This window comes from Lepidochelys kempii, chromosome 12 (assembly GCF_965140265.1).
Source record: "Lepidochelys kempii isolate rLepKem1 chromosome 12, rLepKem1.hap2, whole genome shotgun sequence".
NCBI classification, from domain to species: domain Eukaryota; kingdom Metazoa; phylum Chordata; order Testudines; family Cheloniidae; genus Lepidochelys; species Lepidochelys kempii.
The window spans coordinates 9324705-9342429 of record NC_133267.1 but is presented as its reverse complement, the minus strand read 5'-3'; the positions used below and the strand labels follow the sequence as shown (position 1 = coordinate 9342429).

General features: G+C 38.6%; 1 protein-coding gene across 1 annotated transcript in view; it reads right to left on the bottom strand.

Moving 5' to 3' along the window:
- Positions 1 to 6995: 6995 nt before the first annotated feature.
- The window catches only part of MBTPS1 (membrane bound transcription factor peptidase, site 1), a 43937-nt gene continuing 33207 nt past the window's right edge, over positions 6996 to 17725 (bottom strand). The window contains exons 19-23 of the mRNA XM_073307518.1: positions 14140 to 14280; positions 11434 to 11565; positions 10729 to 10855; positions 9833 to 9963; positions 6996 to 7669 (exon numbers count right to left, since the gene is read on the bottom strand). Of these exons, the coding sequence (XP_073163619.1) occupies positions 7473 to 7669; positions 9833 to 9963; positions 10729 to 10855; positions 11434 to 11565; positions 14140 to 14280 (728 nt within the window). The 3' untranslated portion in view covers positions 6996 to 7472. The remainder of the gene's footprint in view (positions 7670 to 9832; positions 9964 to 10728; positions 10856 to 11433; positions 11566 to 14139; positions 14281 to 17725) is intronic.

Here is a 17725-nt window from a genome sequence, read left to right as displayed (position 1 = left end):
TTTGTTGAAAAATGGTCTTCAATAAAAAAGTTCTGTGAAAAACTGTCAACACTGTAGAAAATTGTTGTAATTTCTTGGGGGGGGGGAGAAGAAGGAAGGGGTGGGGGGCAGGGGGAGAAGAACAGCCTTCCCCTCCAATCCCACCCACTGTTATCTATCAACATTTTTCTTTTACCCAAATCGTAATTTTCAGGAAACAAAATGAATTGTTGATATCAAAAGCATGATGAAAATGGCTAACAAAAATCACAAACAAAATCCGTAAAACATTTCCAGCTCCTTGCACCAGCTTTTCAGATTCTAGCTCAAGATGTTTTAAGCATTTATATACTTTTTTTTCTTTTAATCTCAAAGTATCATCACACAGCGTTATAGTATTTTGTCCTTCCAACAACAGACCTGGCATGACAATGAAGGTGTACAGCACCCGCTATTTCAGTGTCTGTGTGGGTGACTTCAGTCAAAATACTCAAAAATTGGCCCCTAAAGTCAGGCATAAATACTGATTGAGTCTATCATGGGGCAAGGCTTCTCCCCAGCTTGCAAACACTTGCTCCCAAGACCAGTCCCCTTTAAGAAGGTTTAGTCTCTTTTCACACAGGCAAGTAAAACAAACAAACAGTCTTTGAACTCACTCTTTGCTCTCAGGCTTCAGGGGCACCCCTCCCAGGGTCTCCAGTGCTTCTGCTTCCTGGCAGTTTCCCTCCAAGTTCTGGTCAGTTCTGGGAGCAGTAACCCCAGGGCTGCTTCCCTGAGCACCTTGCCCCTTGCTCCAGGGACCCACCGCAGGAGTTAGCTCTGCTCTGCCTCCCCTTCCCCACACCCAGCCTGTCCCAATCATGCCCTTCCACCTCCACATTGCCTGCCCTCTGACAGGCCTTTATAGGCCCAGGTGTAACCCAGTCCCCTTTAATTAGCTGGATTGGACTCATCTGCTCTGAGACAGGGGAGCTGGGGCCAGTTCTACTCACAGGAACCAGCTGCCAGCTTTCCACTGAACAGCTCTAAAACAGTCATTAGAGTGTAGTTGCACCCACTAGATTTCAAACAATATGTAATTTTTTAAATCAGGCTGTTTCCCTCCCTCCCCAGTTATAGGCAAGTCTTTTTATTGTACAATTTTAGCTCGGCTACAGCAATAGAGATGGAGTTGGATCTTTTCTTCACAGCTCCCACAGGGAGCTTGGTGCCTCAGCAATTTATAACTGCATTGGGTTGAAATTTGGTATGTAAAGTGTCAGCCCAATTAGAAATTATTTTACAGAACATCCTTCCCATTGGTTAAGCTGTTTAACCTGGGCTCTAATGCTGGCTGAGCCAGTGACTCCCTGTGTAACCTTTGACAAGTCCCCTGACCCTTCTGTTCCTCAGTCAACCCAGCTGGAAAATTAGGTAAAAAGCAAGGTCTGGGATTGAGGGGAATTGGTGCCTCTGAGCTGAGATCTTTTGGGCAAATACATTACAAGATTTTGCCTTCTGAACATAGCACAGCAATGACAAGTTGCTGACATGGTTTGAGAGTTACATTAAAACGTCTGGCCTTAAAAAGAAAACCTAGCTAAAACTAAAGCAACAAACTATACTGATGACTCTGGTTGTAACTTTAATACCCACTATCCCAAAGGATATTTTGCCTTTAAAAGATATTGGATATACACAGTAGCAATTCATTATCCCGGGAGCTTGCATTCTTATGGGCCACTTGTCCATGTATAACCCAATATCCCATTGAAATGAGCAACATAGATAAAAAGAATGTCTACTGAAATAGCTGTGGTCACACACTCCGGACTAAAGATTCAGCGCTTAGCTACATAGCATTGCCACCTGGACTACGAGATCATGGTTTGTAAAGCGCTCTAATATGTTGCACTCTAACTGCTCTGTATCTAGTACATTGCTAACATAGTCCTATTTGAAATGGGATTACATCAGCACAAACTAGGTCCCTTTCAGTTTGCACCAGCAGGGTCTACACAGGGTAGTTAGCATGTAACACAGTAGAGCGCTCTACAAATCACAGCCCTGTAGTCTGGACTGCAGCACCGTGTAGACAAGACATCAGATGTCACAGCTGTGATGTGTTTGTTAGCAGGAGGTAACACATTACAGAAGTCACAACTCTCGCCGTGAAAGACAGCATTTCCAGTCTTTGTGTGATTGCTCATTTTTACGAGGGAGCTTGTCAGATCATCTATTAAGATGTGAAATATTTCTTAAATGTAAACGGCAAAATTAAAATTGATCATTTCATGCGCAGCGTGTCTATCCTCATCAGTCCAAGAGGGGACATTAAGCAGAGAAAAGTATAGCAGCTCATCTTTTAAAAAATACTTTTCCTGGCTTTGAAAGTCTCCTGGCACAGATGGGATCTCCAAAGGGCAAGTTGCTGTGACCTCACTGAAACAAAAAGTCTCATTGCAATACACAGTATCTGTGAGTTCACAGAACAAAGCACTCTGGGGACACCAGCAAGTGGCAAGAATTATTTCAGACAGGGCTGCTGGGGAAGCGGGGAGAAAGTATTTTTAAGAGGGTAGGTAAAATGCATTGCTGTGTTGAAAGCAAAGGCATTCAGCACTCAGATCTGTACTTCACTTGATTTTCACTAGTTTGCCTTTAAGATGGCACATACCTAGTTCATGGTTGGTAGTAATCTTACTTACCTCTAAGTCAGATCATGGGTTCAAGTCTCATCTCTGGAGACTTAGGCTCAGTCTGGATGACAACACAAAAAAGCGTACGTAACACTAGGAAGCTGCTGCATGGTCGGAGCTAGTTTTTCCCCAACCTCTTGGTGCCACTCAGGTTTAAGATCCCATGACACTTACTGTAAGAGTAAAAGGAAAACCTTAGGTGTCCTCGCAAACATTCACACTCTCAAAACAAGTTCAAACGTCCAAGGCACTCTGAGAGCTATTGCTCAGCAGTGAACAGCTCTCACATTTACCTACCCAGAAACAGCACTACAAGTATGTGCCACTTGGCACACAGAAATGGTGTTTTTTTGCAACCACATTTAGACCTGTCTCTACTAGGCAGAATCTGTCTATACACAACCATGAAAGAGAACCAGGCAGTTAAAACAGCATTAAAAGAAAGCAGCCTTGGGCTGGAATCTCCCCTCACCAGCAGTTAGCTGACAAAGTTCAGCTTCCCTTTCGGGGATATGAGCAAAACCAAAGCAGAGTTTTTTCACTCCAGGTTATGAGTATTATTTCCTTCCAGTAATGCCGCCCCACCCCTCCCCTTTAGTAGGTGCACTCTAAACACTGGCAGCAAAGTCCCTGCTCCCAAAACATCACAGATAAATAATAGGCAGGAAACAGACAGAGTGCAACAGACAGAGATAAGTTAGTAGCTCTTTATCTATATGTTAAATAATCAAGAAATGTAAACAAGACCCAAATTATTCCTCAACTGTGACACTGTTAGCCAACAACTTTCCCATAGGCATCACAGACAAGTTGCAGAAGGGGCACAAATGTGGAGAATGATTTTATAAAATTATAAATAGGTAAAAATCAGTCAGACTCACTGTGGAGATTAGGCAAGGAAAATGCAGCCTCCTCTCAGGCTGTATCCAGGTTGCCCCACCCCTCCTTCCTGCTGTTGCTGCATGCCAGCTGTACCCTATATTTTAATGAACCTCAGCTGCATCTACTTTCCAACCACTTAATCCTTGACAGTTTGATTCCATCCTCTGCAGATAAAAATGTCTTGTGGGTTTTGTCCCTGCCTGAGGAGTCTTCGTCAGGATATTAAAGCTTTAATAGATTACCCTGTAATTAGGTAAACAATTTCTTCCCAGGTCTTCTGATTACCAAAGCATTTAAGCTGGGGCTTGCTCCCTCATGAGCATCTTTTCTTGTTTGAGCTCATGGTAAAACCAGAATGCTAATTTAATCCGTCACTAACATTTCTAGCATCAAGCAGAAGGAAGAGCTTAAGCTGGGGGCTCTTTTTTCAATAAGGGTTCAATAATAGCAAAAGTGATGACCAACAGAGTGCTGCATAATTTTTAAAGTTTACTTGCGTGCTTAAGCCCTCTGTACAAAAGGAACCAGGCTGTGAAATTAGACGCTTGGGCTCTGATCCTGCAAAAAGCGACTCATGCTTAATTGGGCTCCATGGCCCTGCTCACATCCATGTGCTTAACTTTATGCACAAGCATTTGCTGGATCAGGACCTTTAAGACTTTATGCCCTTTGGGGTAGGGATTGCCTTTTCATTATGTACAAGTACGTACCACAACAGGGTCTCGCTCTCATATGGGGCCTCTAGGTGCCACTGCAGTAGAGATGATATATTAAATACAAAGATCATCTGTTATGACATCAATCTTATTTCGGAGTACCACAACTCATATAGTCTAGAGCAGGTCATTCTGAAGAAATTCTGAGATTTTGAAATTTGGGTTTGTCCTGAATCAAGACAAAAAGTGAAAATCTCAGCGTTTTTTGCAAAACAATTAATAAAATATTTCATGTTGACCTCATTGAAAAGTTTCCTTTCAATAAGGTCAAACATTTCAACTTTTAAATTATAGTAGAGTTTAATATAACATAAATCAAAATGATAAAGAGAAAATGAAATGCTTCGATAATTTTCTGTACAAACTGTCAACAAAATCAGTGTTTCTACAAAAATATTTCAATTTCATCAAATCAGCATTTCCCAATGCAAAACTGTTCCATCAGAAAATTTTCAAACAGCTGTTCTATAGGCCCCTCAGACCAATGACATTTTGTATGTATCTAGCACCTGTCTTCTACAGATCTCAAAGCATGTTATTTGTATTACCATTCGTGCCTCGGGACCCCAGTCTGCGATCAGGACCCCATTGAGCTAGGCACTATACAAATGTGGAATAAGAGACAGTCCCTGCCCTGAAGAGCTTACAATCTAAATACAAACAAGAGTTAAGCCTCACAACAGCCCCACAGGGATAGATAATATTCCTATTTTACAGATAGATTAACAGAATCCGAGTGCCTTGTTTGCCCAGTGTCACACAACGAGTTATGCACGAGCAGGAAACAGAACCCAAGCTCTCAGTTTCCTGCTCCAACACTGGAGAACAATGGTTAAAATGCTTCACCAATCAATGCAAGGCCACTTGTCATAACCTTCTCTAAAACTCTGGGGTTTTATACTGGTGTAACTATTTTGGCTGGGGTGTGTGTGATTTTTTACCAATATAGTTATACCAGGACAATCACTAGTGAGGACCCAGTTTATACTGCTATAAAGGTGTCTTACAGTTTATTCCCCTTCTGTACAGGAATAGCTATGCTAGTACAAATCACCTAACCAGTATAACTTTGTCCACCTTAGGGGGCATGGCTGTACCACTCTTTGTTTTAAAATCAATCAGTATTAAAATGCTTCCAAGTTTGGAGGCTGAGATCATAACAGCTAGGCAGAACAGCTGATTTCAGTGAGACCAGGGAGCTCAAGAAAGCACGCTGCCTCCCACGAGGAGGAAGAGGAGATCTGGGTATCCTGTATTAGTGAGGAGTCCAGGAGCAGTCTACAGCTGTGTTACACTTTGACCACGGATGCTGATATGCTGTTCGCTGACATTTCTTTTATTATCTGTACTACAGTAAGTAAAACTCAATTAAAAACTCTGCCCCACAGCCCCGAGGATGATCCCATACATCCTCTCTTAAACATGTCGTCTTACACCTCTTTTCTTACTGAGACAATAGAAAGGCCCATGTCCAACTCCAGTCTCAAAGCAGAAATCAGATTTAGCAAGTAGCCTCATATTGGGGAAAAATTATCATTAACTTGCACTCTAAGAAGATGATACTCTCTCAAAAAAATACTTCCTATATTTTTAGCCTACATAATGACAAACATCTTAGATTAAACTAAACCTTTCAATGCTTCCCTTTAAAGTAGTCCTCGCCTTGTCTGCTCATATTGGAAGGAGTTTCTTTGTATGGACATTGTCCAATCCGTTCTTTCTGTAAAGCTGTATTTTATTGCAGAGGTGGGAGTTTTGAACCTTTTCTCCAATAGGTAGGTATATTTGAACAACGGCAAGCGTGTTAATCAAGGGTATGTCATACAGCCAGGTGCACTGTGTGCCTGGGCCTTAATTTTAACTGGTACCAAAAACAGTAGACCACAAATTAGAAAGAACAAAACTTTCACATAGTCAAGGTTTTAGTTTAGCTATTTACCTCAGTTACCATATGGTTAGATCCTACGCACACTACAGATTTTCACCTGAGTTGTAACTTCTTCTTGAGACAGCATATTGTAGCAAAGTCTCCCGGTGTGGTTTTTTTGATTCAGGGCTCGTCTACATGAACATCTCTGGTTTGCACGAACCATCAGTTTGTGGCAAGGTGGGACGTGAATCTACTCCACACTAGCCTGTGCACATTAACTGTCTGTATGGACCTGCTGATACACATTAATAGCTCATTAATGTGCCTTCATCTAGTCCCATTTCAAAGGGGACTAGACTATTAACACGCTGTTAATGCACATCGACAGAGTCCACACAGACAGTCCATGGCAGGCTAGTGCGGATTGGAGTCACACCCTAGTTTCCTGCATACTGACTGTTCATGCAGACAAACCCTGAGAATGGCTCTCTAACATTAAACTGAATTTTCAGAAGATAACGAACGTGTGAGGCTCTCAGGTTAAATATTGAAAAGCAGAAACCCCGGTTTTATGACACTGCTCACTAATATGCAAAATGGAAGGCTGAGAGGTTGGGGGGGAAAAACATAAAATGGGCATCATAATTACTCTCTAGTTTGGCAGCCTGCTCTCCAGGCTGGCATGGGAAAGAACAATTACTGGGCACATTTTTTTCAGCTTCATATAGATAACATATTTATTGAAAATTTGCTCCACCAACAATGGTGAAATCATGACCAAAAATTACAAAACATCATGGTAGTTGGCTTTATAAAAATAAACTAACGGATATGTCTCGTTGATTTGTACCAGTTTCCCTCCAATTTCAGTTTCTCTTACATCGTTAAAGGAGTACGGTGTAATTTCTACTCTTCGTCACAATACAGTATTACAAAATTGCATTCCATCTGAAAAAAATGATTTTGCTTCCAAATAGCAGAGGTCCTTAAAGTGACTTTTCTCCCCCTCCCCCAAAATAAATATAGAAAATACCCTTTACAAACAAATTTTAGTTTGGTCAGTGGGGGGGGGGGGAGGGGAAAAAAAAAGGTCCTTTTCCCCCTCTTGTAGTGACTGAGCAGGCTTTTAAACAGTGTTCAAGTCTTTGGTGAGGTTAGCTCCTGAAAATCGTAGTTTTATGTATATACGATCAAAAGTCCCTTTTGTCAGAAGCCAAAGACTATGAGATGATGTCACATGTGAATCACTGGTTACGATCACCATATATGATGCATCTTCATCAGGAGCGACCACCTGTCCAGTAAAGCAGCCAATAAGAGAAGGACATCTTTGGCAAGCATGGTCTGTCAAACGGAAGGCGTCTTTGGTGGATGAACCTGTTGCATAAGTTGTGGTCGCTTGACTCTTGGTTTCCGTCTCTTTGGCCTGCTCTTAGCTTTGTTGATCTGCACCACAAAGAATGCAAGAACCACCATTGCACCAAGGAAAGCAAAGACAGGTATTGTCTGTCCCACATCCTGGTTATAACGGCCAGGCATTATACCTGTCAGAGGAAGTGGTGGGGAAAGAGAACAATTAAGAACTGTATCTGTTTCAATACTTTTACAACAGCATTTACATTCTTTATCTACAGAACATTCCATACAGTAATTATTCTTAATTAAAGCAGAAACCAATTCACTCAGATTACATTTTTAAAAGGCAGATTAATAAACGCAGAGCAACTAGTGCAGAAGAGGAGGATCGAGAAATCTGCAAGAGAATATAAGAGATTTCATCCGGAGCTAGTTTTAACAAATGAAGACCTAGCTTGGATCTGTATATAAATTTTCCCCAGAGATAGCAATGTCTTGCCTCTTACCAAAACAAAAAGCAAGCTTAAAAAAAACAACCCACCTTAACCTTGAATTTACTATCCGATATAGATTTTAAATGGAAACTATTCATTAACTACAAATTCTGATGCAGTGAAAGGATTGGTTTTGCACTCAGCTCAAGCTGGTGTAGAGAGATGAACAGAAGGACAATTTTGGGCTGGGCTGTTTTCTTTTTATACCCTTAGTTCTAGAACCGAAGACTGTGTGTGTACTCCACCAACAGCAAACTGCTTTGAAATGGGCTCTTTCAGGGCATATATCACATCACAGTGAAGGCAAATCCCATAAAGGAGAATACACAATATTCAAACTGAAGACTCTGCTAACTACTCTACAATTCCCCACCAGCACCTCTTTCCCAAACCACAATTCACGCAAACTATCTTGGAGTCAATTTTCAAGTCGGTGCACTCGGTTCTTTTTATCTTAATGGGAGCTGCTATCCACAAATTTTGAGTACAAAACAGACACCAAAATATGATTTAAAAGGCTCCCCTGTAGACTATCAACATCCAGCAGCTAGCACCCAGGCAAAATAATCTAGGCACTGCAAAGAGCATAGAATCATAGAATATCAGGGTTGGAAGGGACCCCAGAAGGTCATCTAGTCCAACCCCCTGCTCAAAGCAGGACCAATTCCCAGTTAAATCATCCCAGCCAGGGCTTTGTCAAGCCTGACCTTAAAAACCTCTAAGGAAGGAGATTCTACCACCTCCCTAGGTAACGCATTCCAGTGTTTCACCACCCTCTTAGTGAAAAAGTTTTTCCTAATATCCAATCTAAACCTCCCCCACTGCAACTTGAGACCATTACTCCTCATTCTGTCATCTGCTACCATTGAGAACAGTCTAGAGCCATCCTCTTTGGAACCCCCTTTCAGGTAGTTGAAAGCAGCTATCAAATCCCCCCTCATTCTTCTCTTCTGCAGGCTAAACAATCCCAGCTCCCTCAGCCTCTCCTCATAACTCAAGCACTTATCGTATAAAGTCTGATTTCTACTTCAGTACATTGTGGTCAATGCGTACTTCAGCAGAAAAAGGCCGAAGATAATCTATTTTTACTTATGTAAAAAGGGTCTTTGCTGATTTGAGAGGCACCACTAGTTTGCAGTGGAGGTCCAGGACAGGGTGAATGCCAATGAACATGGTACAGTTAACATAATATGTTACAGAAAACTAGACTACTGTGAATTTTTACAGTATCAGATTCTGTATGTGTTTGCTTACGCTATACCAAATGTCTGTTGCTCTTTCAGTTCTATGGGTGAAGAGTTCTTCCTAGTAGTTGCATATTATGAAAATGCTTAACATTAATTGCATTACATAACATAGCGTGAAGGCACTGAATGACAGTTAAGAATATACTTACAAAACCTATTAAAGTGCATACAATTTCAAAAGTACCCCAAGCATATCCAGTTGCATTCAGATCACCTTATTTTATGGTAGGTAACATAAAGATCTATTATAATACTAGTTAAGTTTTAAAAATAGCACCTACTTGTTAAATTTTCAGCGTCAATATTGAATTGTTTCTAGCCCTACACTGAAGGTAGTAAAACTCATGAACAGCAATTCCTACACAATCTGAAAGCCACAAAGTCATTACAGACAACTGTCAGTATACTTTGCCTCCAATTAACCATCTTTGTTAACATTCACTACAAGCTTATTCTGAACAAATCACAAACTTACAAAAGTTAGTTTTAATTTTCAACACAAACTTTTTATACTGTGGCAGTCACTGACATTTCTGAGCACTTTAAACATTTTTAAGAAATCATGTAAAATCTCTGCGTCTCTCTGCGCCCCAGGCAGATTGATATTTACCTCCTGGAATGTCCCATGCTCCACTTTCTCCCGGGGATAATGGTCTTACTTGGGGTCGGTTCTGTCGAAAGCTGGGTAAAGCCACTTTATCCAAATCAATTGACAATAACTTCTGATGTTTCCAAAGGTTGCTGGAAGAAATTAAAATATAAAAGCATTTACACATTGGTCCAAGAAGTCCAAAGAATTCTGCAGAAATGTTATACATTCAATTATATAACATTGCATAAAAATGTATAAAAAGAAATTATATAAAAAGATAATCTGAATCAATAATTAATTCACTAAATTGGATGCACAGATTACTTACTGTGCAATTAATTTTATTGGTTTCAAAGTTCACAAGATTACAAAATTCAAATCAAATGCTGTATATACAAAGTCTGTTAGGTATCTACTTATCTACAAATTTATTTCTTGGGGTAACCTACCAAAAGTTACCCACAATGCTAGTGGACCATTAATAGATATATTGGTTTGTCTACCTCTAAACTACCAACAGATGACACACTGGAAAGTAGAGTTAATCAAAAAGTGATTTAGAAATATTTTTCTGAAAAAAACATGAATTTTCATTGCTGTTATTTGCAAGATCATATTAATTGTAGTTTGGGGGTACTCAGAAAACCACCATTTTATTTGTCGAAATGTCTGTAAAGTCCCAAACTTCCATAAATTATAGTATGACCGATGAGTTAGCCAAAAATGTGCATCAGGAGTGCAGTAACCATTATTTCCTATTTATTATTCACCTTTTGTTATTGTCGTATTTGAGAAGTTTCAGGCATTCACTCAGAAAGCAGAGACAATACCATTTGATTTAAAGTGACTTTCTGATCAAATTCAAAACTGAAAATTTCTTATTAAAAACATTTAAAAGAATAAAATGTAATAACCTGGGTGCAGTTTCATTCAAAGGCTGTGGTTTTGCCCAGGACAAGTGAGGACAAGCTGGAAGAGAACGAGGTTTTGGGTCTCCCAAGTGAGCCTCAAGCACCTTTGAATACCGATGAAGATGGTTACCTGTAATTCCATTACACAGACAAAGACAGAGTTACACAAATTTTATGTCCTCATAGTTTCTCAGGTGTAAGATTTTCAAATATCTGTATTATACCAAACAGCATTGTGATTAAGAAAGGGAGTTTCTTATATAAAATGCCTTACAGCTAAACCTCATTCTTATAAATAATTAAAAAGTATCTTATAAAACAGAATTGTGAATGTACAATCAGTTGCCAGGCAACTTTAAAATCTCTAGGTTTTGACAGTCAGCATATTAGATAAAACTGAGTGCTTTAAATACACACTGTATCCATCAACTGGTATTTGAACTTAGAAGAACAGTATATATTAGGAATATATGCAAGAGCTACTACTCCAAAATCTGTTTGCATACAGTGCCACAGATAACAAAAACTGTGTATTTAAAATTACTGCATTGTGATTTTAATAATTGCTGAAGTCTTTAAATATGTTCATACAAATGCAGTGTTAAGAAAACAGGAACATTCGGGGAGCCACTCCTATTTCCTGCAGTACCACAGGATTAAGATGGTACTAAATACTAACAGGCTCTGCTAAGTAACCAACACTCTCACCTTCCATCCTCTCTGGAAGAGAGTATCCTGCTCCAGTTGGTGGTCGTTGTCTGTTTTCAGAATGACTGAGACTTGGTGGCATCACCCCGTAGGAAGTATACTGAAGAAGAGAATCTAGTAGCCAAAAGCAGTCTGTGTGGATTTAATGGCCCCCCCGGCCCCCCAAAATAACACACATTATGATACAGTTTGGACTTTAAAATAAATAAGTAAATAAATAAAGAAGAAATTTGTTAGTTAAAATTTCTAGGACTGAGTTTTAAATAGGATACCTAAAGCTTTAAAACCTGGTCAATTTCTCCTTTTCTTTTTGATTTACAAGTAGTACAAGCATTATGGTTATTTCTCTTGGCATAGCTAAGAAAAAATATCCCTGTTTTCACATATGGGGTGGGTTTTAAAGTGTCGAAATTACAACAAACTGTTCAATTTTAAAGGAAAATATTTTCTTCTTTTCTGAACTAAACAAATGTTTAGCTTTTAATGCTGCGAGTAGGTTATTCAGCAACTGCGTCAAGCATGGGAACTTTGTTTCGGCGAGACATAGAGCTTTTGATGCCTCAAGTGAGGTAGGTGCTCCCCAAAACAGCACGTTATCTGCATGTATATGGAAGTTATCAGTTTTACTGATGTGGAAATGTAGGAAGCACAAAGCTTAAAGCTTTGCTTTCATCATTTAGAGTCACAGCTGCAGCTGTTCTTACATGGACAAAGTATATTTTTGGTGGGAGATGATTCTGAAGGGCAGAGGTTCTCAACCTGGTTGTATGCCCCACAGAGGTGTGCCAAACACTTATCAGGGATCCCAACCACTCTGCTCTTCCCATACTGCTAAGACCCCAGCATCCCAGTTATATGCGAGGCGGCTCCCACAGTGATCCCAGTTTGGAAAAGGGGGTTGTGATATGGGAAAAGCTGGGAAATGCTGCAGTAGCAAGCTTCTTTGAGTGTTCTTTACAACTCTAGTACTGCTCATGAGCACTCGTTTCAAATGTTGCTAAAACTGTCCTGGTCTTGCTGTAGAGCTTGCTATTGCTAAAATTATGATCACAGGTCTCAAGCTCTCTGAAATTTTAGTTTGTAGAATAAGGACAAGTGAATCTTCTCATTCATTTTTAACAGAGTCCCCACCCCGCCCCACCAAAATAACCTCAGAACTTCTTTGCTTGAAGAGCTGTTTGGTGGGAATGGAAGTTAATCTTCATAATCCTGATATCACTTAAACCCTCACCTTTGATTTTTAAAGAGGTCAGTCAACCACGTTTTAAGGATTTGTATTCATATATGTGAAGAATTTAACAGCTTAAGGTCAATGATGTCTTAAGCAGGAGATAAAGCTCTTAATTCATAACTTAAAAGCCAATTTAATGGAATTATTTAAAGCTTTCCAGTCTGCTTGCTACACAGAGTTACACCAAATATAACAGCATCAGTGTTCAAAAGGCACAGCATTCTATTACTTATATCATTGTTAAAATATCTGTCCTTGCAGGAAAGGCTTTTAATAACCTTTAGTGAACCTGTAAAGCTGTGGTGTCACCACAGGGTATTAATGATAAATTCTGGGCACCATATTAACAGAAAGGTATCGAAAAAAATTGGAGGAAGTGATTTATAAGGAAAGATGGAAAAAGACCTTCACTAAGAGACAATTTTACATAAAACATGATAATCTACAAATATTTGTTGGGTTTGAAAATTTAGTCAGGAGATGAATTTTTTAACGTTTTACACTGATGTATTACTTGTATTAAAAGGGATAAAATTAATAAAAGGAAAAATTAGGCTGAATATCAAGAAATATCTCTTGATACTGAGCCCTACCAGATTGTAGCTTAGTCTCACAAGGGAAATGGTAGAAAAACAACTGCTTCAGAATTTTAAAATCTAAACTAGACAAAGCACCAGACAATGGACCATAAGGAACAATCATGGTTTGCAGGGAAATAGACTGCGTGATCCGATAAGTCTTTTACACCTCTAACTTCTATGATTCTATGAACCTGTTACCCTCAATTTAAAGAATTTATGGTTCTTCAAGGAACAATCTTTAATTTCTCACAGAGTTACCATTGCTGTTCTGTGTGAGATGCAGAGTAAAATAGGGCAGCACAGCTTGGAAGTCCAGTTATATTATAAATCTACACTGAAACATGCTCTGAAAAGGATAAAGGCTAATAAGTCGTTAAGTTTTGCTAGACCTACTGATAAAAAACAGTAATGCAAAAATACACTTTAAATGACAATTATACTATGCAAATGGCACTATACAAATAGGATCATGGGGTACTATACTTGTGTCTCAATGACACCAAATCAGACATGCCCTCAATTTACAAGAAAAAAAAAAGTTTTTTAACCACTAATCCTGGAAATCCACCCTGATATATCAAAGTAATGCTATGTTCTATTAGAAACAGGTTCAGAATAGAGACAGAAATCTGTATAAGTACAAGGATCAGAACTACTGGATATCACGAGGTCATTTTACAAAGTTATTCTTCTAGCCATAATTGGATTTTACAAATATACTAGATAGAACATACTCAATACAGCTATGAAGAAATCAAATTGTCCTATGATTGGTGGCATTCAGATTTTTTTTCATAGCAAGTATAAATTTTGCTGATGGGAGCTGTAAACCAGCCAGCTCCGCAGGTGTCAGTATATAAAAGCAATTCATTCTGCATATCACAGTTCATATACCTTTTTGCCGATGACTATCATCTAAGCAGTTAGAGTCTCCATATAGAACTAGTCTGCCTCCACCTTCAGAAGGAATTTGGTACAGTCCCAAAATGGGGACATTTTCAACTACAGCAGTCTCCTGCTTTAAAACTTCAAGACCTAGAACAGAGTAAGAAGGAATTTTAAATTCTACTAAAAGCCATATGCAATTTAAACATTCCCCCCCCTTCCACGATACACAATCCCCCACACGTTACAAGCTATAAATAATAAACATTCAAGAAATGCAGTTTCTTGGCTCTTAATTTGAGATTACATTCATGAGAAAATTTCCTAGACAAATTTGGCAACAAATAAAAACACTCCAAGGCCTTTGTTTTGTAATTCCCGCACTGAGTTTATTTTCTTTACTTTAGTGCAGTTGCAGAATCAAGACTCAAGTGTTTCACTGTCTTTAATGTTCTCTAATGAAAAATCCTAAAATTTCACCTACAATTCCCCTAATTTCCCAAGTTTTAAAATAGTAGATAATTAAGGTTTTCTACATAAGGTTTTTTTTCCATTAGAAAGAGTGAATTTTTTGTAAAGAGTTTAAAGGGACTTTATGAAATTAATTTCTTGCAACGGTGTGCAATATCTACTAATTTAAACACTGACCATTACAACACATATTGCTTAACATCCACATACATGGCTGCTATGTTTAAATATTATTAGAAGCCAAGCACCATTCAAGCAAGAACCAGGAATACAGTAGTCTCAAACTAAGGAATTCCCTCTCTTTGTAAAGAGCAACAAAATGGAATTTCTAACTGAAGAATGTTAATATACGTGTTTAATAGTAGGGGTTATGAGGAATAAAGGCAATTGTTTTCCAATGTGTGCATCTCATTATGTCTATGCACTACAAACTTCTGGTGTATTTAAACTCCTGTTAAACTTTTAATTTATGAACAAAATATTAAGTTTATAATGGAGAAATATGCCAAAAAGAAAATTTTACCTAACTCACATGCTTTCCCCCTATTTTCTCTCGTTTTAAACTCTTACCTACTTTCACTTTTTTCTGTTTCTATTTAAAAAACAAAACAAAACAGATTTCATTGTCAAGTTCTGCTATGGCTCAATGATGTCCTATGAGATACTTGCAATAAAAATCTAAAAAGCAACTTTGTAAGGATATTCAGGTGCTTGTCACTTACAAGATTGAGAGTCTCCTAATGATTAATGGCTGTTTAAACAGATGGCTTGTAAATAGAATATTTGCGCCTAAATTGAAACTAGTTGTATATGGGAAGGAAGAAAAACCAAAGAGACAGGTGGTGGTATGGATACATTTATCAAAAAAGCAAAAACTATTTAGTTTAAAATCAGGAACTCGTAACTCAAAAGGCCACTAACTCTACACTGTGAGATACATTCAAACTTTTGCAGATTTTAGTTAATGATAAATGAAAAGGAAAACAAAATTCATGATCCATAAAGAAACAAAACGTATTATAAAATATGCATAACATTACTTTTTGGTAAAATGCTTCTCTGCTTCCAATCTGAGATTATTTGAAGAACTGAAACAGCAATATAAACTCCAAAAACCCAGTAATTGCAAATTCCTCCAGTTAACACATTATCTCCAGACTAGACAGAAAAACATACAGCAATGTCTTTCTTTTGAAGGTGAACTGAAAGGGGTTCAGAAAAATAAGAAGCCTAACAGACTAATTACCAAAAAGAAAAGGAGGACTTGTGGCACCTTAGAGACTAACCAATTTATTAGAGCATAAGCTTTCGTGAGATTACCAAACTTTATGCATCTCTGAATGATGCTGAAATATATGTCAATATAAAAAACAACAACACAGAGTTCCTGAATACTAAACATCTTCCAAAATGCCCACACAACTCAGCTTTTCTCCACTGTGGCAGAATTCTAACGGAAATTTATTATATGCCTCTTATACATCCTAGTAAGCATCAACAAAATAAACTCAAAGTCCTAACTTCATCTGAAGAGAACAAAGACATGTTAGTCACAACACACACATCTTCTATGACTGCCCACAGATTAAAACACTCAAGTCATATACACATAAAAATTCACAGGAAACTTCTGACATAAAGTATAATAAAAAAGGAATTTATTACATCCTGGAAGACATTCTGCTGAATCACAGAATCATAGAAATGTAGGGCTGGAAGGGACCTCCAAAGGTCATCAAGTCCATCCCTCTGTGCTGAGGCAGGATTAAGTAAACCTAGACCATCTCTGACAGGTGTTTGTCCAAACTGTTCTTAAAAACCTCCAATGATGGGGATTCCACAGCTTCTCGTTGAACTCTATTCCACAGCTTAATTACTTTATATGTGGAAAGTTTTTCCTAATATCTAACCTAAGTCCCCCTTGTTGAAGATTAAACCTATTACTTCTTGTCCTTCCTCCAGTGGACATAGAGAATTACTGATCACCGTCCTCTTTATAACAGCTCTTAACATACTTGAAGAGTTACCGGGTCTCCACCCCACCCCCACCCCATCCCCAGTCTTCTTTTCTTAAGACTAAACATACCCAGTTTTTTTAGCCTTTCCTAATAGGTCAGATTTTCTAAACCACTTATCATTTTTGTTAGTCTTCTCTGGACTCTCCAATTTATCCACCTCTTTCCTAAAGTGTGGCACCCAGAACTGAACACAGCATTCCAGTTGAAGCCTCACTAGTGCCAAGTAGAGCAAGGCAATTACCTCTTGTCTTACATATGACACACTTTTAAATACACCCCAGAATGATATCAGTCTTTTTTTGCAACTGCATCACATTGCTGACTCGTATTCAATTTGTGATCCACTGCAGCCCCCAGATCTTTCACCAGTAGTACCACTTAGCCAGTTATTCCCCATTTTGTAGTGGTACATATGATTTTTCCTTCCTAAATGAAGTACTTTGCACTTGTCTTTATTAATTTCATCTTGTTGATTTCAGATCAATTCTCTAATTTGTAAAGGTCATTTTGAATTCTAATCCTGTCATCCAAAGTGCTTACAACCCTGCCCATCTTGGGGTCATCCACAAATTTTAGAAGCATGCTCTCCCCTCCATTATCCAAGTCATGAGTGAAAATAGTGACTAGTACTAGACCCAGGACAAACTCCGGCAGGACACCTCTAGATATGCCCTCCCAGTTTGACAGTGAACCATTGATAACTAGTCTTTGAGTATGGTCTTTCAACCAGTTAAGTACCACCTTACAGTAACTTCATCCAGACTACATTTCTCTAGTTTTCTTATGAGAGTATCATGTGGGACTGGGTCAAAAGTCTTACTAAAATCAAGATATATCACGTCCACGGCTTCCCCCATCCACTAGGCCAAAACTCCATCGAAGAAGGAAATTAGGTTGATCTGGCAGGATTTATTCTTGACAAATCCATGCTGGCTATTTCTTATAAACTTATTATCGATAGTCTAGGTGTTTACAAATTGATTGCTTAATAATTTGTTCCAGTATCTTTCCAAGTATTAAAGTTAAGCTGACTGGTCTATAAACCCCTAGCTCCTCTTTATTCTTGCTTTTAAAAATAGGTACTGTTTGCCTTTCTTCAGTCCTCT